The sequence below is a fragment of the Montipora capricornis genome, chromosome 5 (assembly GCF_036669925.1).
Source record: "Montipora capricornis isolate CH-2021 chromosome 5, ASM3666992v2, whole genome shotgun sequence".
Classification (NCBI taxonomy): domain Eukaryota; kingdom Metazoa; phylum Cnidaria; class Anthozoa; order Scleractinia; family Acroporidae; genus Montipora; species Montipora capricornis.
This window is the reverse complement of record NC_090887.1, coordinates 4776526-4802109: the sequence shown is the minus strand read 5'-3', so window position 1 is coordinate 4802109 and position 25584 is coordinate 4776526. Positions and strand designations below refer to the sequence as shown.

Here is a 25584-nt window from a genome sequence, read left to right as displayed (position 1 = left end):
TCAGAAATTGGAGCTGCATGAAGACTCCTTCAATAGACCAGTTTCGTATTCTAACGGTTGGACTGGATCTAGCATGAAATGGAGGCTAATGCGGGCAAATTAATTTGCATTTGAAAAGATTTGCCCGCATTAGCCTCCATTTCATGTTAGATCCAGTCCAACCGTGAGAATTCGAAAATGGTCTATTGGCGAAGCCAAACTAAAAAAGAACACGAGTTTTCCGCCCAAGTCAATACCACTGGGTTATTAACCAGTTCAGTCGTTTACCCGGGTCTCTCGGACTCAGGTACATAAGTGTAGTTACATGTAATAACACATAGGTAACGTTCACACGTCCCTAGGCCTCATACTGAATCAGTTTATATCGCTTACAAACTGTAGAAACAAACGGTATCCATATTTTCTATTAAAAATCATCTTTCGATTATTTGGGACAATAATTTCAATTGGTGACACGCTTCACTCTCCAGCACTGATAACTGTAATCTTTCACACAACCGTGAAAGGCATCACTGGTTATCCTAAATTCCTGTATTGGGATTTATTCAACTGCATGTGCATGAGAGGCACACATGGAATAATGAGCGTTTTCTTTATATATATTTTTTCTTTTTGAGACGAATGAAGAAGGAGAAGCAAGGCGCGTTAAAAATATGTGGTTGGAATTTTGGCAAGCATACTGAATGATGCCGTGAAACATCCACTCTTCTGAAAACCAAAATGCAAGGTTTAACATAAAGTTAAAACCGCTAGGAAATATTTACCTTTGATAGTGACACTGAAAATGCTTGTGCTTTCAGCAGCAGTCTCACACTTGTAAATCCCAGAGTCCTCTGGTGTCACACTCTTAATTGTTAAGGTGTGCAAGCATTCTTCTGAGACAATGTCAATGAGACTGCTTGTTTTAATGTGATCATAATCTATTAGACAACTAGCAACACGATTAAAGATCATGAGAGCCTGGAGATTGACATCCTGGCCTAATGTAAAAATTAATGGTATGTCACCGGCATATGGAGTTCTTGTGGAATCCTATGCGGGGATAACGAACAGCACTGCAGTACAATCGTCCTTCCCAGCTTCGTTCATAGCCAAACACTGGTATTCCCCAGCATCAGAGGGTTGGCAGTTTTCGATCACCAGAGAGAACAGTTCTGGCTCATTGTCATCAACATCGTCTATGATCATAACGCGACCCTCATCTTCCAGTTGCACACCGTCTTTCAACCATTCTGCAACTGGCTCTGGATTTCCAATGACACGGACATCAAAGCAAGCATTTTCACCCTCCATCACTTTCAAATTATTTATTTTCTGTGTAAAGATTGGTAAGGACATTCCTTCTTCAACGAGTACTTCTGCAGTGCTTGACACCACACCCTGATCGTTCTCTATTTGGCACATGTAATCTCCTTCATCACCCAGTACTGATTCCTCAATGGAAAGGGTGCACACTGACCCGTTAAATGACAGCGAAATTCTATCATCCTCTGTGATTAGGTTGTTATCATGGAACCATCTCACTTGTGCATTAACTGCACCGGCAACGTGGCATTCCAGAAAGATGGGTTGTCGCTTAAGAACTTCAACCTCTTCAAGCTCCTTTGTGATTTTAGGTGCTAAAATGGCCGTTTTGGCACCTGTGGCAAGTAAGTGAGATGACCAAGATTACAATTTATCTAAACAATACATAAAACAAAGATATACTTTGCATAAGTTAAAGGAATATTCGATATCGCGTACGAACTTATGCTTTAAGGTTATTATCTGAACTATCTTTATTGAAAAATGACTAAAGTTGAAGTTCAGTCCCTTCAAGCAATTCCAAAAGACAACTGGAAAATACAGTCTGGCAAGTGATCATGTCATAATCTAAAGCAAATGCTTTCACTTCCAAAGGGGCTGTTCATTGTGAACTTTTGAATACAAATACGGGCAGGACAACTTATCATTCCTGGTTTTCTTTGCTTTCATTTGGTTTTGTGTGAGAAAAAAGGGGAATTCATGTTTCTTTCATGCGTACCGCGACACTAAAATTAAAGAGTACCTTTGGTAGGTTTCAAGTTCTATGACGACTTTTAGACAACTAGTTGCTACGTACGCTGTGAAACCGAACACAAAGGGATGACTACACAGATCTTGCAACTGCTACTAAAATACCAGAGTCAATAAAATATTCTCACCTTCAATGTTGACATTAAAAGTCCTGATTGATGTTCCAGCTGAATTACTTGCAACACATTTATAGATTCCTGAGTCCTCCGGTCCCGCATCAGAGATGGTCAAACTGTGCTTACCATCTTCATCCTCGACACTGAAGTGTGGGCTGTCTTCAACTGCAGTTTCATCCTTAACCCATTCTACAGTTGGAACAGGTTTCCCACTCACAGATGCCTCAAGCACAACATTACCACCTTGCGCCAACATCTTAGGAAAGGTTGGTTCATCTGTGAACATCGGAGGGATGAGTTTCTCGCTGACAATTAGTTCTGCACTGCACGAGGCCTGTCCAGCTTCGTTGGAAGCAATGCAACGGTACATCCCACCATCAGACAGTAAACAATTTGACAACTCCAGTGAATGCATATCGTCATCCGTAAGGAATTCATAGCGATCATCATCCAAAGGTTTGTCATTCCTGAACCACTGTACGTTTGGTTGAGGAGTACCAGTTACACGGACTTCAAATCTAACTAAATCTTCCTCACACAATTCAAATCCATTCATCTTCTTTACAAATTCTGGAGCAACAGTTGCTTCTTCAACCACAAGATCTACAGTGCAAGAAACCTTTCCCACTTTATTCGTTGCCGTGCAAGTGAACTCACCATCATCGGTCTGTTTTGCATCCTTTATGATAAGACCGGATTTATTTTCACCAAATTCGAGCTTAAAACGATGGCTGTCGCGTATGAGGTTTCCATCTTTAAACCACTCAATTTCTGGTTCTGGCAGTCCAGACACCATTGCCGTGAACTGAGCTTCGCCACCCTCAATTATCTGGGCACCCTCGGGTTGTACAATAAATTCAGGGGCGTGCAGTTTTTCTTTTACTTTAAGAGTGGCAAAACAGCTTTCTCTGCCACCACTGTTAGAAGCAACACAGCTGTATCTTCCACCATCTGATAGTCTAGAACGAGTTATTGACAAAGTATAAATACGCCCCTCTATGTCCATTCGCAAGTGATCGTCAGGAGCGACATGATCACCATCTTTAAGCCACCTCAAAGTTGGTTTGGGCTTCCCACTGACCTCAACTTCAAAGTCTACAGCTGCCCCTTCAACAACTTTCTTGTCCCCAAGACGCTGCAGGAATCTTGGTGGAACAACGTGTTCTTTAACGGTCAACTTTCCTTCACAAAATGCTTCACCAGCCTCATTTGCCGCGGTACATCCATAGTTACCTTGGTCTTCAGTAGTGGCTCCATAAATGAGATATGCGTAACTACCTCTTTCTTCATTTTCAACGAACTCTGTTCGAGAAGTCGTTTCTTCGATGGCAATCCCATTTTTATGCCATTCAATATCAGGCTCTGTTCCTTGTACCCGAACCTCCAGTCGCACATCACTTTTTTCTGTGACTTCAATGTCCCTGAGTGCATAGAGAAAAGATGGCTTAATAATATTTTTTCTTACCAAAAGCTTTCCTGTGCATGAAGCATTTCCAGCTTTATTTGTGGCAGTAAAGGTGTACTCTCCTTCGTCATCTGGTACTACATGCTTTAAAGTAAGACTGTGAGTGTCACCGCTGATTTCGATTACAGTTTCGTTATCACCCACTATCTCTGCATTATTGGTGTTCCAATAGATCTCTGGTTTTGGTTTTCCAACAACCTTAACTTCAAACCTTACTGTATCGCCCTCTGTTACACTGAGGTCTTGAAGTTCCTTTGTTATTTCAGGGGGTATATCTTCTGTTGACAAGGCAAGCAAGCCTTCTCCGAGAATGTCACTTTCTACGACTGCTTTCTTTGAAAATGTGATTTCTTCCTCAATCTCGTGCAATTTAGTGGTAGACTCATCAACAAGTATTTCTACTTTGCTAGACACCTCCCCAGCTTTATTTGCTGCAATGCAATTGTAGAAGCCTTCATCGTCCAGTTCTGCATTCTCAATTACCAACGTTCCATCTGGCAAGCAACGAATGTGGCCCCGTTCAGGTATTTCCTCATCTTCTTCAGTGTACCATGTTACAGTTGGTACAGGGATACCCTCAACCTGGACCTCAACTGAAGCAGAGCTTCCCTCTTCAACACGTACATTTAGAGGTTTCCTTACAAACGAGGGGGCTTGCATCACCTCTTGAACAGTGGCAGACTTAACAAGTAATGGTGCAGTACAAACAGCAGTCCCAGCATTATTCATAGCTTGACATTTAATTTCACCTGAATCTCTTGGTGTTGTTCTATGGATAATCAAGGTGTGTAAGTCGCCGACTTCCCTCTCTTCGTATCTGCCACCTGGGTGGACTGGTGTACTCTTTTTGAACCAAGAAATACTAGGTTTTGGACTCCCGCGCAATTGTACCTCGAATATGGCATCAGAATCTTCATCCACTTCAACCGGCCTGAGTTCTTTGGAAAATTCAGGCTTTCTACTGACTGCGTCAATAAACAGTTCCGCACTGCATTCCACTTGACCATGAGAATTCTCTGCTACACACTTGTACTCTGCTTCATCATCAAGAAAGGTCTTGCCAATTATTAAAGAATGCACCTTTCTGTCTTGGGTTACACGGATACGCTCATCTTCTTGAAGAAGTTCATTTTCGACAAACCATTGTACCATTGGATTAGGTGTGCCATCCACAATCACTTCAAACCGAACTGCATCTCCTTCAACTACATGGGGAGAGAGAAGTTTCTTTACAAACTCAGGTGGCTTTCCAACTGGCTCCTTTTCAGCTAATGGACCCAAGGCCTTAACAACTTCAGATGGAACTTTGGGTTTACCTTTAATCCCTTCATCTAAAACCTTAAGCTGTGCACTAGTCACAGCTTTTCCAGCAATGTTGGTAATTATACATTTGTACTGCCCAGAGTCATTAGGAGCAATGTCCTCAAGAACAAGCAAAGAGGAACCTGGTTCGGTCTCAATGTCCATGCCTTCATCATCCTCAGAAACTTCCTCATCATCTAGAAACCATTTCACCTTTGGTTCTGGACTGCCAATGTACTTCACAGAAAACTCCACAGTGTTGCCAGCATCTGCTGTTGAGTCGTGGAGTTTCTTAGTAAACCTTGGGGGTACAGTGTCTTCAGCAACAATAAGTGTTGCATCACAAGTAGCTGTCCCAAACGTGTTCTTTGCTTGGCATGAATAAGTACCACTATCAACATCTCTACAGTTTGTTATAACAAAAGTGTGTACATTCCCACTTGTCCCAGCTTCGAATCGTGGACCAGGTTTTAGGATCTTCGTTCCCTTGAGCCATTCTACAGATGGAGAAGGCTTCCCCTGAACATGTACTTCAAAACGCACTGTACTACCATCTGGCACTTCAGCATTCTCCAGAAATTTGGTGAATTCCGGGCGCTTCCCCTCACCAGTAACAGACAACATACCTGAGCAAGTATCACTACCAGCAGGATTAGTCACCTTGCAGGTGTAAGTTCCTTCATCTTCCTTGTCTGCCTTCTGTACGGTCAAGATGCATGTGTTCTCTGGGTTTACCATCATTCTGAACTTATCACTCTCATGGATCTCTTCACCATCTTTGAACCATCTTATGTCCGGATCTGGTTTTCCAAGAATTGTACATTTCAGTTTCACAGGCTCCCCTTCTAACACTTCAACATTCTCAATTGGTGAGGTGAATTTTGCAGGTACTTGCAATGATGAAATGTATAGGTGTGCTGATGATTGTGCCTCTCCAGCTTCATTCACTGCTTTGCAAGTGTATTCCCCTGCATCATTTAGTGTGCCATACATAACAATCAGTGCGGAAGTATCTTCATCATGGATAATCTCCATATGCTTGTCTTCTTTCAAATGCATTCCATCCTTGTACCATGTGACTACAGGTTCTGGCATTCCACTTACTTTGACGTCAAAACGAGTGCAGGAGCCTTCTACAATGAACCCATCCTTTAACTGCTTGACAAATGAGGGAGGACTTGTTGGGGTAACCTGCTTTACAGATAGTTTACAGGACTTTCTGACTTCCCCAGCAGTGTTCTTAGCTTGGCAGGTGTAGTTTCCTTCATCACTGCAACGCGCATCTTTGATTTCTAAGCTGCAGATTTCGTTTTCTCTCATTGCATGGAATCGTCTGTGAGGATACAGGGTGATTGGCTGGTCATCTTTGTACCAAACCACGTCCACGGGAGCCGTGCCGGTTACAAAGATTTGCATCTTGACAGAATCTCCTTCCTCAATTGTCTTGTTCTCCAGTTCTGTACAAAACTCAGGAGGTATTGAGCGTCGGCGAGAGGAAGGAACACCTTCAGACATCACATGGATCTCGGAGGCACTAATGTCACCAAGCTTAGGAAGTTGAACTTCAAGGGGAAGAAAACCAGTTCCACCTATCCCATCAACTGCTGTTACTGCGTGTTGTGCTTTCTTGGGTTCTCTACAACCACCAAATCAAACAAAAAGTTAGAAAACGAGTTTTACACGTAATATGCATAGATGAGGGCAGAACCAACTTAAACGCAAAATACCTCTCTTCTGAGACTAAAACAAACATCTCATGTAATTTCACTCCCCCCTTTTGAATGTTCTGAGCATCGTCCACTTAGTTTGAATCAAAATGGGTCATATTTATAGGCAAATTGAAGGTTAAGAACTTCACCAAATGAGAACAGCTGTCTACTTTCTACCTAAAAATGTTAGTTAAAACAATGAACAAGACGTTCTTACAGTTTAACCACAGTGATCTGTGGTTCCACGACTTCTGGTTCCTCTTCCGATTCCCCAGCTGCAATCAAGCAAAGAAAACTACTTTACCCTTTGGAACATCTACATGTCCAAGCACTCGGCAAAGTCCTTTTTGACTTATGAATGTTTTTGCTAAGGTGGCCTCATACACCACAAGCCTTTTGAGAGACATTGCACCGAGCCGGCCACTTCTGCTGGAAAATACACGCTCATAGAGGACAGCCACAAAACCGGGAACTTCATCACCTACTACTCTCGAATAGTGTGTGGGTTCTTTAACGTTCCACAGAGAACTTATAAACATGGAACACATTTGTGAGACGGGGCCTACGGTTTATAGTCCTTATCCGAGAAGACTTAAAAGTCAAACCATTTGCAGGTGTAATTACAAAGGCAGCACTTTCTCCTCAGTTATTTTAAGACCCTGAGTGTTGGTCTGGCCGGAGTCTAACTCACGACATATACATGTTAAGTATACGACATGTACATGACAAGTATAATATTATGAGAGACTTAATTCTTAACATTTTGTGCATCTCGTTGGCAAGAATAAACTCCCAAATGCATTACCATGTTTTCCTTTTTCAGCCATTTAATAAGGACAAATTATAGTATGAACCCACAAACCATGATTGGGATAGAATTTTTTTTTTTTTCACATTGACAATGTAAGCTATCAACATGTATGCGGTAGTAATAAATATTGGCTGTGAATTACACTCTAACTGACTAGTCTGATGGATTTATAACCAAAAATATTGTGCACACACACAACTTTTAATCCGCTTACATTCAACACTAAAATCTGCGGTGGTCATGGCAGTTCCAGCTTCATTGGTAGCCTGGCAAGTGTATGTCCCCTCATCTTCAATATCGACTTCTGATATCTTTAAACTGTGCAAATCACCCATCTTCTCAGCATGGATACGCTCCCCAGTTCTTAATGGTCGGTCATCCTTAATCCATGCAACCTTGGGTTCTGGAATGCCAGACACACGGACATCCAGTTGCATTGGTTGTCCTTCAGTGACTTTCTGATTTTCTAGCGGCATTGTGAATAATGGTGCTACTGGCACGGGTGCCAAGTCAGCTGGAGACATTTCAACTACAACTTCTCTTTGAGGAGCAGGAATGCTCATTTCTACCAACTTGTCAGATATCTTAGGTCTAGACTTTGCCTTTAACTTAACAGTATATTCAGCAGGAATGATGATCTCAGCTGTTGACTTCTTGCGCTGCAACACAGATGATGGTACCCAGATTTCGTCATCTCTAGATCCATCAGATCGAAACCTCACAACCTTGTACATGTCTGGGTGCGACAGACGATCTAGGACCAGAACTGTCTCGTCTTTTTGAAGGCAAACGTTGTTGAGGTCATCTCTGTAATCTTGTAATGCAACACAGAACTCAACTTCCTTTGGAGTCTCCTTAATGAGAATTTCAAATCTGATAAATGAAAAAGTTTGACATTAACAAAAATTCAGATGATACAGTGGTGTAAATGAATGGAAAAGGAGCTAAACGTTTTCAAGACGGTTTACTTACTGGGTGTGCTGGGTAATTTCTGCACATAGACGGTCTACAACTTCCTTCCCGGCCTAAAAAGGAAGAAATGGAAATGACTGTCTCAATAAGGATGTACATTGCATTAAACAAAGCCCTCTTTTTCATAATTTCTTAAAGAAGTAGAATTAGCGCAGCGCTGAGAACACTCGCCTTACACCAATGGGCTTTAGTATAATTACATACGTGATTGGATGCACTTGAGGTGATAATCACCTAGGCGGTTTTTATTTTTTCAAAATGGCCTCAAGCCGACCTTAAATTTTAAAGAAAATGCACATTTTTCAAATAATCCCCTACATGTCATATCACCTCTGGATCCCTGGATATCAGTAAATAACAACCGAAACAAAGTCGAGGTTTTTATTCACCTCAACTTTGGCGAACAATTAACAATAACTGGACGAGGTTGAGCAAAATATCGTGATTTGCCAGTGGCGAGCGGATCAATAATTGATCTGCGAGACACTGACAAATCACAATATTTTGTGATAACCAAGTTCAATCATTGTTTTACCATCGATGACTGAGTTTGTTTTTCACAATTCCCAACAATTAAAGAACTTTCTGAAAGCTCAGGAAAGCGAACTGCCATTTTCACACAAGAGCGAGGTTTCAATTACGCATGAGCAGAATAATACTTGTATGGGTAATCAAATGGTGACGAGTGAAATTATTCCCTAATTTCACGGGCATTGTGTCCCTAATTACACTAGTATACCATTTGATTAGCTATTAATATCATAGGTGACAAATTACGTTCAAAAGACACCATCCTGGCACTGTAGGAAAGGTCGCCATTGTGACATTGTAATTTTGAAATTATACATTAACGCTGAAATTTCACGCCAAAATTATGAGTAATTTGTCACCTATGTTACATGTACATGTATTAGGCAGTTATTTGCAGGTCACGCGGTGGGCTCTCGGACAATGAAAAGGAAGGAAAAATACATCGAATGATAATATTTGTTAAATATCCCCACCAATAGCATACATGTAGGTCCATCTTTCACCATATAACACGGCAACAACCCATAATCCCCTAATTCGCTCTGACGAAGGGCTAATCCTTGAAACATCAGCTTTCAAATTTCTCTACAGTGGTCAATTTACCAAATCAACCAAGTTGATAAACCCTTTTCTGTGTTGCACCTGTCAAGTTCAGGATCAATTCCCTTCTCTACTCTGCTCTAATAGGTTTTTCAAGGATATTCCGGTTCCCACTCATAAAAATGACTTGATAAGAGGGCCCTATGTTACATACCATGAAACTCTATGCTGTATGAGGATTATCATAAGCATTGCCTATTCACTTCAGTCATAACAAAAAAGGAAATTGCAAAAGACAAAATTTCATCAAAAAAAGAAAAAACTCTTCAATAACATCCAACATTACCTCAAGGTCATGTGTATCAACACCTGCCTTTCGACCACACTCCAAAAGATCACCCAGATATGCTCTGTACTCTAAAATGCGCTCTGCAGGCCTGTTAAGGAGTTCCTCGATGGGATGACAAGATGCCTCTGCCTCACACTTCTACAAAGATGACAGTAAAACCACAACATTAAAGGCATCAAATATAAACCCAAATTTTTTAGTAATAAATATCGAGTTATTCACTACTTGCAGCAGGTACATGTATAATAACGTTTCTAATTTTCTATAAGTGATGCCTCAACAAAATTGCTACAGAAATGGTGTCCAATTTCCCTTACTTTTATTCTCAATTATTTATTCAAAACGAGAACAATCTAAACAAAAAACCTGCAAGGTTTTAAAACAGTAAATCAGCTCTAACCTCGAAGAAATCTGTAGGTTGTGACTCCATAAAGTTGTCGGAGTCCCCCTTCCCATCACAGTAGGTAATGTACTTGTCAAGCTCATTCTCCTGTGATTGAAAACAAACATTAAAGGGCAGAAAAGGCTTTGAGGTTGGTTGTTAACAGAAATTGCTTCAGTTCGAGGCAAACCAGAGTATGCCCTGGAACAAACTCAACCTTGAGTTGATCCAGGATGTTCACAAGATTCAAGTTTACAAAACTAATAGACAAGCGACCCCAGGATTACATACAGCCTCTGACAATCTAGTGCTACCAAAGCAAATTGCAATTTTAGAAGAGAGAAAAGGGCCCCCTTGCTAGTCTGAAAGATTCATCTGTCCAACATTAACAAAGAGGCATACAACAAGCCAGTCTCATGTAGTAAACTACATGTGCAGTTGCTTCAAGGGGTGCAAGGACAACTTAAAGTGTCCCTAACCCTTCAATTTGTTTGTTTTTTTGTAGATTTTCATAACTTTCAAGAACTCATTTTCACAATTTTTTTTAAAATATTGAATCCTGATTTTTATGAGGGCTAAAAGGAAAGGCAGTCTTGACTATTTTTTCACCTATCGATTGCGTTGGACCCCTGCTTGGCCATATGTGTCCATATATCAAGTGTGACATAAGGAAAGGACATCACGCAAGCTTGAGTTGTTGGAATGTCCTTTTCTTAGGTCACAGCTAAAAAACTATCAAATATCGGACGCTTCTCATTGGCTTGTTCCTGATGAGCCTACGAGACAATAATTTGTCCAGTAGGGCTTAAACACGCACCAAAAATTAAATATTTCAATAACTTCAAGCACTTGTAAAAAAAAAATCAGGAATCAATGTTTTAAAAAAAAACTTTCTGAAAATGAGTTCTTGAAAGATATGAAAATCTACCAAAAGAAAACCAAGTAGAAGGGTTTGGGGCACTTTAAAAAACATCAGCCTAAAGCTACGGTAATACGAGCAACAAAAAAGTCCAACTTATCTCGCAACATTGCCTTGCGAAACTAGTTGAAAAACTATGTTGCACGTTTTACATCCCACACACAACCTGTCTCAAAACAAAAAAATGTGTTGCAACTTGCTGCGGCATGTTGCCGGAAGTGGAGGTCCGTTCTACTTTCTGCAACAAAATCTCCAAAATGTGGCCCGTTTTACCATTCCAAGGCAACTTGTTTTGCAACAAAATCACTTTTCAGGCGCTCTTGATTGTTTTCATAGATTAATTAAGCTTATGTGACCTGAATTCATGCAACTTGCAACACATTTTTTTTTGTTGAGACAGGTTGTGCGTGGGATGTTAAATGAACATCACTTTTCGACTAGTTTTGCAGCAATGTTGGGGAGACAATTTGGACGTTTTTGTTGCTCGTACATGTATTACTGTAGCTTAAGACAGGTTTCGAACCTGTGACTTCCGTAACACACCAATCGAACACTCTACCCATTGAGCTACAAGAGCTCCTGGGGAGACAGGCCAGTTATCTATGTACACTGTAGATCCTTATTCATCAATGTGTGCTGCTGCTGGTCTGCAGGGTCGAGAATGGTGTTGTTAATTTTTGAATAATGCCTAGGACTTTTCAATAAAATTGTCCTTTCTCCCATTGAAGCAACTAATTTGCCATCTTTCTCTTGGTTGTATTACACCTACATCTGTACATGTATAGACCAAATGCATAAATTGCGACCAAAAATGTATTCTTTTGTTTATGTGCTAATTAGACTCACTAGCCTTGCTCTCAAGCAACATTTCTTTTGTATTTTGTCCATGAAAACTAGGCTAGTGAGTCTAATAAACAAAAGAATTTTTTTGACCACCATTTATGCATTCAGTCTACACCAACTACAGTTGCATGAACAAGCCAGTTTCTCACCCTTTCCGTGAAGACTTTCCCGACTTCTGAAGGTGTTCCTCTACACCTACTCAGTTCTCCAAGAAAGATTCTGAAAATTAATATTAGATTGTACACGAATCAAATATATCCAAATGTGCAATATTATTGCCCCAAATGCTTACACCATCTACAAAGAGGAGGCCGGACATTTTTGGGGAGAGTTGAAATGTTAAGAAGAATGGCTTTGAGGTTTGCAATATGGGTCATGCCTGGAATCCAATGGCAATAGAATCAGCATTGTGCAAATCTGCTACCGAAATTGGCCAAACAGAAAAGAAACAAACTATCCATACAAAAGAATTATAACAAATTTACCTCCAATCCTGAGAAAAGAGTGGATACCTCATGCGAGCAACCCAGCAAATTTTGTCCAAGATGACATGAAGGCTTATTTAGACAACCTTTGGGGCTACTCTACTTAAAAAGTTGGAAAAAAGGAACACTCCACACCAGACACAAGTCGAATTGCTGGGTCTTGATCTGTAACTCTTTAAGCTACATGTACATTGATAACTCTCCACACCAGGTTAGCATTTACAATAGATTATACATGTCGTTATTACAGTAACATACACTTTGTGAAAGTAAAAGATATCCTCAGCATTGACAAAAATAGTGTCTTTACTGTCTGAAATCTCCGGTGGAGCTTTGGGGAGCTGGTCGATGTAATCCTGGGGAAAAACAATTTTTAATTTCAAAATACTAGTGATGGTTCAAACCTGAACAGAAAAATAAAGGCAATTCAAACATAGTACATAGTACACTGTGGGCAGTAACATATGTTGTAACAAGCAAATCTGATGCAATGTAATTTAAAGGGGTTGTGCACCGAAACTGGTATTTAAAATAAATTGAAGAAAAATGCTCACAAACTCATGAGAAAATAAAATGAGACCATTCACAGGATTTTGATGAAAAAGGTGAATACACAAACACACTTAACAAAAAAGGTAGTGTGGGAAATTCACACCAGTCTGCAAGCAGTGTGCTAATACACCTCGATCATTAAAACTTGCTACAGGTATTGCTTCTAGCACAGGTTAAAAACAAAGATGTGTGTCAAGTTACACAGTGAAGTCTTCACCATTGTGAATGTACACACAAGCAAATAAAGCAAACCTCTTGTGAGTAAAATAACATGCTAGTGTGCCAAATGACACAGGTGAACTAAAATGACACACTTGGCGTGCAACCAGAAAGGTTGCTTATATTTTGTGCTACAACTCTAACAATAATTATGTCGAGCAGCTGTGTTGTGTGTCCTGTATTTAATGCGGCAGTTTGCTTTCAGAAAATCTGTAAGTAATGAATTTTCATGGGGGACAAGATCATGATACATAATTATGTAGCTTAGTTTGTTTTAGTGTACAGGCGTTTCAGTACACCACCCTAAAAGGCATTTGAGAATGACATCACCATCTTAAGCTGCTTTACAATACGAAAAAGCAACAGAAACTCTTAGACTACCCAAAAGTTTGTTGTTCAAATCCCACACTGTATTATTATAGGCTATTTTGCAGATCCCATTTCAACAAACTGTTGAAGTTCTTACCTCAGTAAGAGACCTCAAATCATCCAGATAATTAATTTCACTTGCAATTAATTTGTCCGTGATTTCATCCATTCGTTGCAAAGCTGACTCTCTTTTCACATTAGGCACTTCCCCATTGACAAAAGGAGATGGAATAGTCAGCTCTATGGCACCAAAGTCAAATCCTTGGGGTATGGTGTTAAGACGGACCTCAGATTCCACCTTTGGTTGATCAAAGTCAGTAGCATGGCCATTGGGCAACTGGCTTGAGTCAACACATGGAATAGATTGTCTTCGCGGCGTGTCTGGTGGTGTGAATATCAAAACAGAGCCAGCATTTTGAGGAATCAGAATCTCTGCATGGCTTTTGGGTTCCACACTAAGACAAAAGAAACATGGTAACATACTGTAAATTACCTACAACTTGAAATAATTCAAATTAATTTTGTTTCAAGTTCCATACAAAAGAAAAAAAGATGATTCTGACAATTTTAATTTTCTTGTTCTATCTTATTATTGTGCCAGAAAAAAAATTAAATGTTTGCTCACTTCCAACACTACATTATCTAGTTTTAATGAAGTAGATGAAAAATCAAATTCATTAAAATAATCTACAGCACTTTCTTGAATATTCTCATAGATGTTCCATAACATACATGTACAGTACACGCTTCAGAATATTTTATACCTCAGACCATCGCAAGAGTAAATTTATAATAAACCTATTCTTGGTTTTCACATGACGTCACAGCTGCCCTGTTTGTGCCCATAATCAAAAAAACGGCAGCCATGTTTGTGTCCCGACCAAATCCTCTCAGAATTTAACTCTATTGTTATGCAAACGTTTTCTTTTGTTTTTGTTGAAAAACATGGCTGTTAATCACACGAGTGAAAACCAACAATAGGGTTTAAACTAAATTAGGAAGCATTCAAACTCTGCTTTTGGTACTGGACTCAATACTGGCAAATAACCGATTTCACTGAAGAGGTACTGATCCTTGTTTACATGTAGGTTCCTCTTGCTTTACATCATCTGTGTAGTCCGGTGCCTTTTCTACACCAAGTAGAGGGAAAACTTTAATACAATTCATGTAATCTCACGCTAGCTTCCAAAACTCCAAACACTGAAAATCATACACACCCACAACACCAAAAACTTAATGCAGACTATTTTTGCACAGTTCTGCTGTGAGCTGTTGTTTGAAACACTCCTGTGTACTTACGGCCTACGAGTGCTTGCAAGAGACTCTTCAATTTTCCTACAAATACTTTCATTTGCTGCTTGCATCTCCCTTTCAACTCTGTCAATCTCTTTGGGACTTGTCATTTCTAAGGTGTCAGGTGTACTCTCAACAGTTTTCTTGGATCGCACCTCCACCGTTAGGTTTTCTGAAGGTGGTAATGCACCAAAAACAAAGAGATTTGATGTCATCTCGGGTTTTTCTGCAACAAGCATTTCAACTTCTGTTCTTGTTTCTTGCTTAATGCTTGTCGTAGTTTCCCTTGTTGTTGTCTTCCATACCCTCTTCCTTGTAAGTTGAGCCTGGTCTGAAGAGCTTGGTTGACTTGTTTCTGTCTGCAAAGCTGTTTCAACTTCAATATCTTTGCTAACAAAGGGCCCTAATGAAGTGACTGTCACATCTTTCTTCACTACTTCAGCACCCCAAGGAGCCAAAGCCATCTCACTAGGTTCTCTCTTTGTGTCTTCGCTTATATGAACCAGAATTTCATGCTCAGGGATCTCAACAGGTTTTACAGCTTTGCCACTTTCAAACCAACCTTGGATTTCAGACTTGATGATGGGAGCAAGCTTTTGCTCAGCTTCTAGGCTTACTGGCATATCAGACCTCACTCTGACTGACACTTGAGGACGTTTAGGTGGCCCAGCCTCTTCAAATACTTCTCGGTCTCCTGCCCTTTTGCTACCAAGTACACCATCAATGAATGATGACAGGACATTCACACGCACCGGTTGTTCAGACTCACTTGGAACAGGGGCTGACGCTGATAGGTCTCTCTCATATTCCTCGAAACTTTCTGTTGTTACTTCCTCTACCTGAAAGACAACACTATCTTTCACGATTGCTTTGATAAAACACAAAAGAACAATATTAATGAATAATACCCAAAAAAGCCTTTATAATACATATCTCTAAGTCCCCAAATGCCTTACTCAAACATCAAACTGAAACATGATGTCTGGAGTGTGGGAAAACTCCCGACATTTGACATTTGGGGAGACCAGAGTTTGCTTAAAATAAATGCCTGGGTTGTATCTTGAGGGTTTCAGTTCACTGTGTTGAGAAACTTAGTTGGTAAATACTGTACCTTAAATCAGATTATTGTTGGTATGACAACTTTTAGAAGCATAGTGAAAATAATATTAAGATATACTCAACTCTTGAACAACAACCATTTACTGTATGTAAGTATGCATAATCAGGGTTTGTTAACTTTTCATGTTTGTCCATAATTATCCTTATGTTCTTCTATCCACATAATTTATTCATTATTTTATCATTTTGTGAAGCATCATCTGAAAATTAACCTTAGGAGGTAGTCCACGGCGTTTCCTTTCCCTGAGTCTCTCCGCCAAACGGAAAAGGTCATTATCCATGAGTTCAAACTTTGTAATAATCTCCTTTTGCTTAGCCATGAGGCCCTTGGCCTTGTGACGAGGTTCATCCATAGTGAGTTTGGCAGAGAGTTCATTAAGCTTTTTCAGTCGTGCTTCCTGCTTGTTCAGGCCCGGTTTCACAAAGCCTTCCAACATATCAAGAAGATCAATGACTTCCTCCTCAGTTTTGCATCTCCTTGCACCATCTTGAGTGGTTTTTAAGAAGTGTTCACTGTCACTGATCCACACAGATGCCTGCCAAACAGACGAAAAAGAAGTTTGTTGTACACTGCAAGTTAAAAAGCTGCAGAAACGACTTCTATTTAACCTTGAGTTAACATTTTAAGCTCAGTTCCCCATCACAACTTTTCTGGACTGTTTGATCAAAAGTGGTGATCTAGTAAAGCACTAGCACTTTGTCATCAGGGTGACAAAAGGTGTGGTGTGCTGGGATGTGGTCCATGAGCAATGCTCAATACACTACACTGTACATGTTCTCCACTCCGCACCTAGTCCTTAGACAATAAAAAACCTGACCATAGTCAATAACACTCATGAATCCTCAATTGTGAGAGGAAATCTCTAAAAACACCTGCGCGGAAGTGAATGAAAACATTAATGCTCATCTTAACATGAATGATATGCAAACCTAACTAGGAATTTATGTGATGCCCAATTCTTGACGTAAGCAGCAAAGAGTTACAGCTACATGTATTATCCATCAAAAGAACAATGAAAATGAAAATCTGTGTTTAAACATTAAAAAAATTCCATACAAAGGACCAAAGAGTAGCAAGCAGAATCACAAAGAGATTGATAAACCTGTTCATAAAGTTGATGAAATTCAATTGATGCCTCCAACATAGTTCTGTGGTCCTCCATCCTGGACAAAAACCTCTGCCAACGAGTTTCCATTGCTGACACTTCCCGTGAGATAGCAGGGGCATCATGATGGTTTAACTGCCTCAACTTTTCAGCTTCTTCAACTAGTCTTCCAACTTCTGCATCTGCAGGCTGTAACAACAAAAAACACTCAACACTTGAGCTGCCTCATCAACTGAAAGCACAGCCATAAGGTTTATGCCAACAAGGAAATTCCCCTATTAATTTTTTGCATACAATTTGTCCAAGAATTAACAAGAATGCCATTACTGTTTACTGTCCACAATTAAACAAAATTTGACAAAACAATATTGAACTACATGTATCCTAGGAGTGAGACCTTGATTTTTTTACCCTGTTTACCGCCAGATGATTTTACTCATAAATGGGGGGGGGAGGGGGGGGGGGGTGGTTTAGTAGTCAATCCATTCACAAACTACAGTATGTCCCCTTTAACCCATTGCCTCCTTGTAGTGAGACAAGCCAGACAATTTTATTAGCAGTACATTAATTTTGTTGGTAATGTTTTGTTTTTCTACCTTGACTGATTCAAGAAACAAATCTGACTCTTGCAGAAGTGTGACAGCATCAAGCAGAGTGATCCCAAACTTTCGGTTCAGTGCCAACAGATCTCGAGTGTGCTCCTCAATGGTAAGATTGACCTGCAAGTGAAGATGGTATGTTATAACATGTTGCAAAGTACACAAGCTTAAACAGGAATTGGAGATATAAACAGCATGGTACTTTTACATACATGGTAATATTATTGATTCTTTAAGTACCCTTTTATCTTTTGCATACCTGTTGTTCACCATCTTGGATTATTAGTCATACTTGGATGAATTCAAACAAACACAAACAGCAAAGGGACACCGTACCAATTGTTTCTTCATGTTAAATATACTCTGTCAGTCACTAGCAATGAAGACAAGGACTATAAAACGTGACGAGAAAGTTGAAACTCCAACTTGTGTTCCTGCATTGTCCCTGAGAAGTACTGTGCATTGCTGGTCACGTGATCATGTTGTTTACGTCTATAGCTTATACAGTATTACTGTATTATTAAGTGGCTGCATGAACACTAATTCTCTACTACTGTACACCCTGTAATTGGGGGTCTTCAAATCAAATCCATGCAGAAAAAAACCAGTACTGTACTTCCAGTAGCCCTTAAGGAGTCCTTTTGATTAGCAGTTGAATGTGCTGTACACTGCTAACACTGGCCTCATATCAATTAAACCTATCTAAAATAATTATAATGTTAATAGGTTTCCCCTAGAAATCCAACAAGCTGGCATACTCTTCCTGCCTCCAAAATAATAATTATATAAACCAACATGGGAGTATGACTGACCTCAACACAGTAAAATAACCTTGGATGTGTATTACTGATAATCCACCTTAAAGGCAAGTGAGAACATACCGTGCTAATAGCTTGCTGAAATTCACACAGGCGGACACTTTCCTCTAGTTTGTCCCTATGATGCTCCCAAACACTCCGCCATTCTGCACGTCTCCCTTCTGACTTTTCAAGGAAACCTTTGATCTCATCACGTGACACAGAAACAGCAGCTGATGTGGAGGCTCGACTAAGAACATCTTGCGAATGCACAGTGGTGAATTCAAAAAGCTCATGCACAGTTTTGTAGTTGGCAAGATGATCCTGTAGGAGGAGCTGTGCAATATTGACATCTCTTGGGAGGGATTGATTTTGCATTTCATAGGTCATGTCATCCATCATTTGAAGAAGCTGAGTAAAAATCCATTGCCAGAAATCAAACCCAGAAAGATGACATTTGGAGAAAATGCATAATTACCTCAAGGAAAAAGAAATTGCTATTGCTATCCACTTTACAGAGCATACTAATAAATGGCAGACATTAAATCATCCTTTGTCTTTGTGCTTATTAGAACACCTAGCCTCATTATAAAGAATTTTTTCTTTTGTGTTATTTTCGTCCATGCAATTAAGACTAGTGGGTGTAATTAGCACAAGGACAAAAAAAGAATAGTTTTTCGGCTGCCATTTACAAACATGATCTTATCATCTGTAAATGTACATGTAGGATGGAAGAAAGGAGAGAATGGTTAGGCAAACACAGGGGGAAAGCAGTTAGACCTCAATTGGGATAGGAATTACATGTAAATCGGACTGTGCACACTTTAATCTTGTAGTGCAAATTATGCATTACATGTACAATCAGTACAAAATACAAAAATTAATGCTTCCTGAAGCACAAGTTGAATAATGGCACCTAAATACTCATTACTGTAAATAATTGTAGACCCACACTACTTTTATAGGCTTTAACATTGAATTATCACCTTTTTTTCTTGGAGACAAACTTTGGGTATGACTTGTTTAAACACCAGATAAATGGCAAAAAATGGCACACCCCTGGCTCAATTGGCTGAGCACTGGGCTGCTATGTGGGAGGTCAGGAGTTACACTCCTGTCGGACCAACACTCAGTGTCTTAAATAACTGAGGAGAAAGTGCTGCCTTTGTACATGTAATTACATCTGCAAATGGTTAGACTTTCAAGTCATCGCAGATACGGACTATAAACCGCAAGCCCTGTCTAACAAATTATCTTCCATGCTCATAAGTTCCCTGTGGGACGTTAAAGACCCCACACAGCTTAATCAAAAAGAGTAGGGGAAGAAGTTCCTGGTGTTGTGGCTGTCCGTTGTGAGTGGATGGGTGGGGGGGTATAGCAGGTTCATATCAGCTGAATACAATGTAGCTGCAAAAACTTCAACCTGCTCAAACAAACAACTTACAAACAAACAAGAAATGTGATCAACATAAAGCAAAACATGGCTGCTATGTAATGCATGGCTGCCATACTATTGCTCAAAATCTGCGAGGAACACAAAGAATAAACTGTGTGTGGAATGGTACACGTACATGCAGTGAATTATACAGTTGTATTTACTGTATTACAGGTACATTAAGAACATTAAGTCTATATTGAGGCTAAATTAAGCTCAAAGAAAGATTAAGGTCAGGTTTAGGTATGTCCTAATATTATTGTTACATCTGATTATTTTGTTAAGCATCACTGCCTCACATAATTATCGCACAAACATGCAGACAGGACTGTAAAATGGCCTGTTGTGATACAAAGATTAAAAAAATTAATGTTTTAAACTACCTTTTCAACACTTGAGTAAAATGTTGCTGACATGGACAAAAGCACCTCATAATCTGCAAGAAGAGTCTTAAATCTTTGATAAGCAATGTGCAATTCATCAGTGATGACCCTTATGGCTGCCTTGTAACCCCCGTCAGCCTCTGAGAGTTGCTCTGCTGCCTGCAGGTGGGACTGGACATCTTCGTCTGTGCGCTAAAGACAAATGTAGTAAAACCCCATAACTCTTTCAAAGAAGACATTAAGTGAAAAAGTTATGTAGGGCACAGACAGTGCAAACTCCTATTGATAATGAGATCCAAAGGCATTATCCTTTGTCGCACCTTGTGCCAATTTTTCCTTCAACACCTAGACTGCGAGCAGTCCCTTCATAAATCAGTCGAGTGGCCTGCGTTTCTGAGGCAGTCTTTTTTTTGTCACACAAACAAATAAAATGACCGAGGGAGGCTTGGGAAGAGAAGTGTAAGAAGGAACTGCACCCATTGCAGTAACCAACGCTTTCAGAATTTCCCATTGGTGGTAATTCGGATTGGTCCGTTGACAATTTAATGCACCGCCATCAGATTTTTTTGACCAGTTAATTACTTCTTGTCAGATTGTGCTTCGATTATAAGCACGATATGGCTTTTGCAGAAGATTTCTATTAGAGCAAGCTCTGTCTTCTTACTGTCGACCGTTCTAAACAAGAATTGTCCTTGATAGTTGTGGACGAACATCACACCAGTGAAACTTGCCAAAACACTGCAACATTCAATCAGAGGGCTCTCTCTGCTTAGCTTTCCTACTGCTCTTTTTACCGGACTTCTTTGGAGTGTCGCTCATTAAATTCAAAGTAAATTTATATACCCTAGTAGTTTTTCTGCGGTTTCCTTTACGATTAGTTGATTGAATTCGACATGCACATTTATAAATGTTCCCACACTGTTACTGAAGTTATTTTGCATGTTTATTTACATTAGAAATAAGAAAGGCAGAACCATCTGACATATCACTTTCACAAATTACATGTACATTAACAGATTTGGTCATTCTGAACATGTTGGTTACTGCAAAGGGTGCAGTCCCTTCTTACACTTCTCTTCCCAAGCCTCCCTTGGTCATTTCATTTGTTTGCGTGACAAAACATGACTGTCTCAGAAAAGCGGGCTACTCAACTGATTTATGAAGGGACTGCATGCTCGTAGTCTATTCAATGCCTAATAATAATATTGTGCATTTAATTAATGTTTTCCCCTCCAAATCTCCTGAAACACCACTGTAGACCTGCTGAGGACCTCCAGTATAACTTTTCTGTTCTTTGTGTAGGCGTCAACCAAACGTACATAACTGTATATCCTATCTCAACCACTGCCAACTTCGACTTACACGTGCAGCATCTTTGAACTTCCTGAGCTTGTCCTCCAACTCTTGTGGATCAGCTGGGAGAGAGCTGTAGTCCACTTTGACAGGAAAAAATGTATCACTCTGTTCTTTTATCCACAAAATAACCTGATAGAAATTAACAGACACATTTGAATCAAGTTGGCAACTTATTACGAAGAGGCTACTTATCTGGGACACTTTCAACACTCTTGTAGCTCAAGAAGGAGAGAATAATGATCCTCACATTTGTCTGGACATTTTTAGCAATTGTCTCTTAAGAAAACCTGAATAATTCAAGTGGCTCCAACAGAATAGGCCTTTTGCAACTAACGATCACATGGTACAAAATCCGCCAAGCTAGAGGGCAAGCTACATATAAGGCAAAGACAACTTGAATCTCCTGGAAAACAAAATGCAGTTCAGTTGACAGTTATGCCATAAAGCACTGTGTCAATACTGCACTACCACCCATATGCAATGCGTGCCTATTTTTATTCTATGTTGTTTTGGGATGGTCTATAGAGGGAGTCAATTAGGGTGGTCTGTGGACCAGTCCATAAGACAGTGCATGGACCCGGTTTGAAGGGGGTTCACAGACAGGGGGTCAGTGTTTTCAGGTCATCCTTTTCCTTTACCTTGTTCTGTCATTTGCTGAATCCCAGCATAATCAACTATTGGGTTAATTATTAATGTTTATGATAACAAAGGATCCTTAAAACAGTGTAATGCAGCATACATGTACAGGAACAGCCAGAGATGACACAGGGTCATACTAACCTCATGAGTGTCCTTTTCAAACTGAACAAACTCAGCACTGAGCTGTCTGTTCTTGTGGAATTGCTCTTCTCTGAGGGCCCACAGTTGACCCAGTTTATGCACCCGTGATTCTAGGGTCACCAGGAAATTCCGTACACAGTCAGCAGCAGCACTTCTATCCAAATGTTGCTCTACAGGTTCCTGGCAGATCAAGATACAATTTTATTACATTGAAGAAACAAATTAATGTGACTTTATCTCCCATTAATACTAGTGTAAAAGCCTCAATGTTTTGTCAGATCTTGGAACCAAAATTGGAGAGGTGTCGCTTACATGTAGCTGTTCCATGTTTTTATGAAAATTAATGGGTCTGGACCCGCCTTTTTCAGGTTTTGGGGCCACAGGCGGCTATGGCCCTAATACCGAAAAAAAACAAAGTCCAGACCTATTTTTGCAGGTCAAGAGTGCTGTATAAACGTGTCTCCGCTCCAACTCAAATAAAACTCTGCGCCAGATTCTGAAAGCCGGCAGTGTAAACAGAATGCCAAGAACAGGGGCTTACGGCCAGTCTTATGATGAGCCAGACCAAATTGTTGTCTGTGTAAACAGTAAAAAAAATTGGTCTGAACCACATTTTTTTAACCCATCCAGACCCAGTTTTTTCTGTAGTTTAAATGGCCCGTGAAATAAGACAAAGTTCGAAATGACAAACTTGGCTTGTATAGGATTTTCTTTTTAATAGTTTGAACAGCAATCTGTGTGTTTTATTGCTTGAAAGGTTTTTGGGGTCAATTAATTAATATAGATGTATGGCAGCCAAGGTGCTTGCACATACACATGTAAGTTTTCTCTCTTTTAATGTGAGATTCACCATTCCTAGTAAACAAGATAAGTCGCTCCATATTAAAACTCTTCGGCTTTTAAATTTGAAATAAATTTTATTTGGAATCAACTTCTCAACAAGTACAATGACCTCTTGACCTTATTGTACAGCAGCCAAGTGGTTCCGCAAGATTTCACACGTGGATAATCCTTTTTAAAGAATCGTTCACAACAAGGTGAGGGGAAATTGTAATCCGAATTGGTTTCCTATTTAGTTTTTTTCCAATTATCATTTTTAAGGCAGTTAATTCCATGAAATCTGTTCACAGTTTGTTTTTTATTAGTTAAGTTCCTATTCTCTAAAAGTCACTGCTTACGAGCCAGAAGGCCCATCAGGCCGGCTTTTACCTCGGGTTTCTTTAGCATTAAGTGACTAGGAGTATTTCTACTCTCCCTTGGATAGGATTCTAGTCCATCGCAGGGTAATCCCTAGCATTCACCGGTACCTATTTACATACTTGGGTGAAGTAGCACAGTGAGAGTAAAGTGTGTCTTGCCCAAGAACCCAACACAATGTCCTCGGCCACGACCCGAACCCGGACCACTCGATCCGGAGTCGAGCACACTAACCGTTAGGCCACTGCTCCTTCTGCCTTATTCATCCAAAACAATTTCCATTTTTCGTTTTTGTCCAGAACTCCATTTATATTTCACATTTTACTAGCCCCAATGGCTAGTGAAAGCTTAAAACCTACTAGCCTTGTTGATCTTTCTTGTTGACATCTAACCCCGAATCAATTTTTTGTATAATCAATGGTTTCCACATAATATTATCTCGATTAATACACAGACCTATCGACACACAGCTGGGATAAAAACACACTTTTCTGTGATTTATGCTGGTTCCTTGTTACAAAGTGCACCACATTTCATGTACATAAGAGAACAATTATTTTTATATTTTTTCTTGATAATGATCAACATGGCTGTAAAACAACCCTTACCTCAACAAAGTCTTAACACCACATCATTATCACATGGGCAGAGAAGAAGAGCTGTGATACATTTTTTAACTTCTCTAGGCCAGACAATAAATTATTTTGGCACAATATGTGACAGAAAAATTACACCATACTTAAGCAGCATTTTTTGACAAGCAACTTAAGAGATCCAAGCTTGAACGGGATTTGAACCCATAACTGTGTAATTGTGCTGCACTGCTCTACCGACTGAGATAACATTCCAGCTAGGAGCTGGTCAATAGGCCACTTTCAAAATATCAAAATTAATATTCAGCTTGATAGTGAGGAAGTGAGCCCCAAAAAAAAATAGCAACTTGGAATGAATGTGAAAAATATTTACATATCATCCACTTTCCTTTGTCTTCATCCTCACTGCCTCACTATCAAGCTGAATATGAATGTATCAAAAAAGGCCCATTGTGAGTTCAAGTTATATTCCGAAACAGTTAAATGAAGTGATTTTAGACTATAGTATTATTAAATTCCATGTATAATTATTCCAAAGTCACATGACAGAAAATACATGTACATGTATGATAACACTTACTTTTCCGAGATCTTCCAACAAAGTTTGAGACTCCTTCTGCATTTGCCCTGAAGCAAAAAGAATTGCATCTTGAAGCTGTTCTTGTCGAGCTAACATTGCTGGTGAGGCATCAACATTTTCCTTAGGCTCGTCACTTGTTAGCTGATTTGTAAGTTCGTCCAGTTTGCTAAAAAGCTGTGAAGATCAAAGCAAAAATTCTTCAAGTCATATTACACTTGACAACATTACAATACTGTACCTGAACAAACATTACTGTAAGATTACAGGTTACAAGTGAATTACAACCTCTTGTTGCTTTTAACTTTTCTATGTCCCAACAGTTGACTAGTCCCTGTTCACTGTGAAACTCTAACTCAAAAGGGTCATGTAAGAAATAAAATTTAATTCACTTTGCCAGAAAACCTCAGCAATATTTATTCCTTGTTTCTTCTTGGTAGTTTCTTTTAAGCGCCCTTACTTTAGCTAAAAGACTTTATTGTCACTACTCACCAACTGTCTGTGCCTATGGAAATCAAAATACATTTTTGCCACGTTCAATCTAAACTGCAGACGCACAGTGAAGCTTGACCAGAGATCCTGTATGTCTTGTACTTTGGCAATGTCTGTCTTTGATCGAGCTTTGGATACATCAAGGGCCTTGGCAACTATGTTTTCAAGATCCTGTCAGTACACAAAATAAACTCCATGAATAACAAGTAACTGACAATGTATGGGAATAATGTTTACT

General features: G+C 39.7%; 1 protein-coding gene across 1 annotated transcript in view; it reads right to left on the bottom strand.

Annotated features, from left to right (window-relative positions):
• LOC138049179 (muscle M-line assembly protein unc-89-like) overlaps positions 1-25584 on the bottom strand; it is a 139236-nt gene that overhangs the window by 85837 nt on the left and 27815 nt on the right. The window contains 20 exon segments of the mRNA XM_068895353.1: positions 765-1640; positions 2184-6574; positions 6865-6922; positions 7673-8331; positions 8431-8483; positions 9848-9988; positions 10251-10340; positions 12144-12213; positions 12738-12835; positions 13717-14074; positions 14919-15751; positions 16244-16567; positions 17135-17326; positions 17734-17856; positions 18618-18944; positions 20352-20543; positions 21714-21836; positions 22488-22667; positions 24858-25031; positions 25347-25517. Coding sequence (XP_068751454.1) covers positions 765-1640; positions 2184-6574; positions 6865-6922; positions 7673-8331; positions 8431-8483; positions 9848-9988; positions 10251-10340; positions 12144-12213; positions 12738-12835; positions 13717-14074; positions 14919-15751; positions 16244-16567; positions 17135-17326; positions 17734-17856; positions 18618-18944; positions 20352-20543; positions 21714-21836; positions 22488-22667; positions 24858-25031; positions 25347-25517 — 9433 coding nt within the window.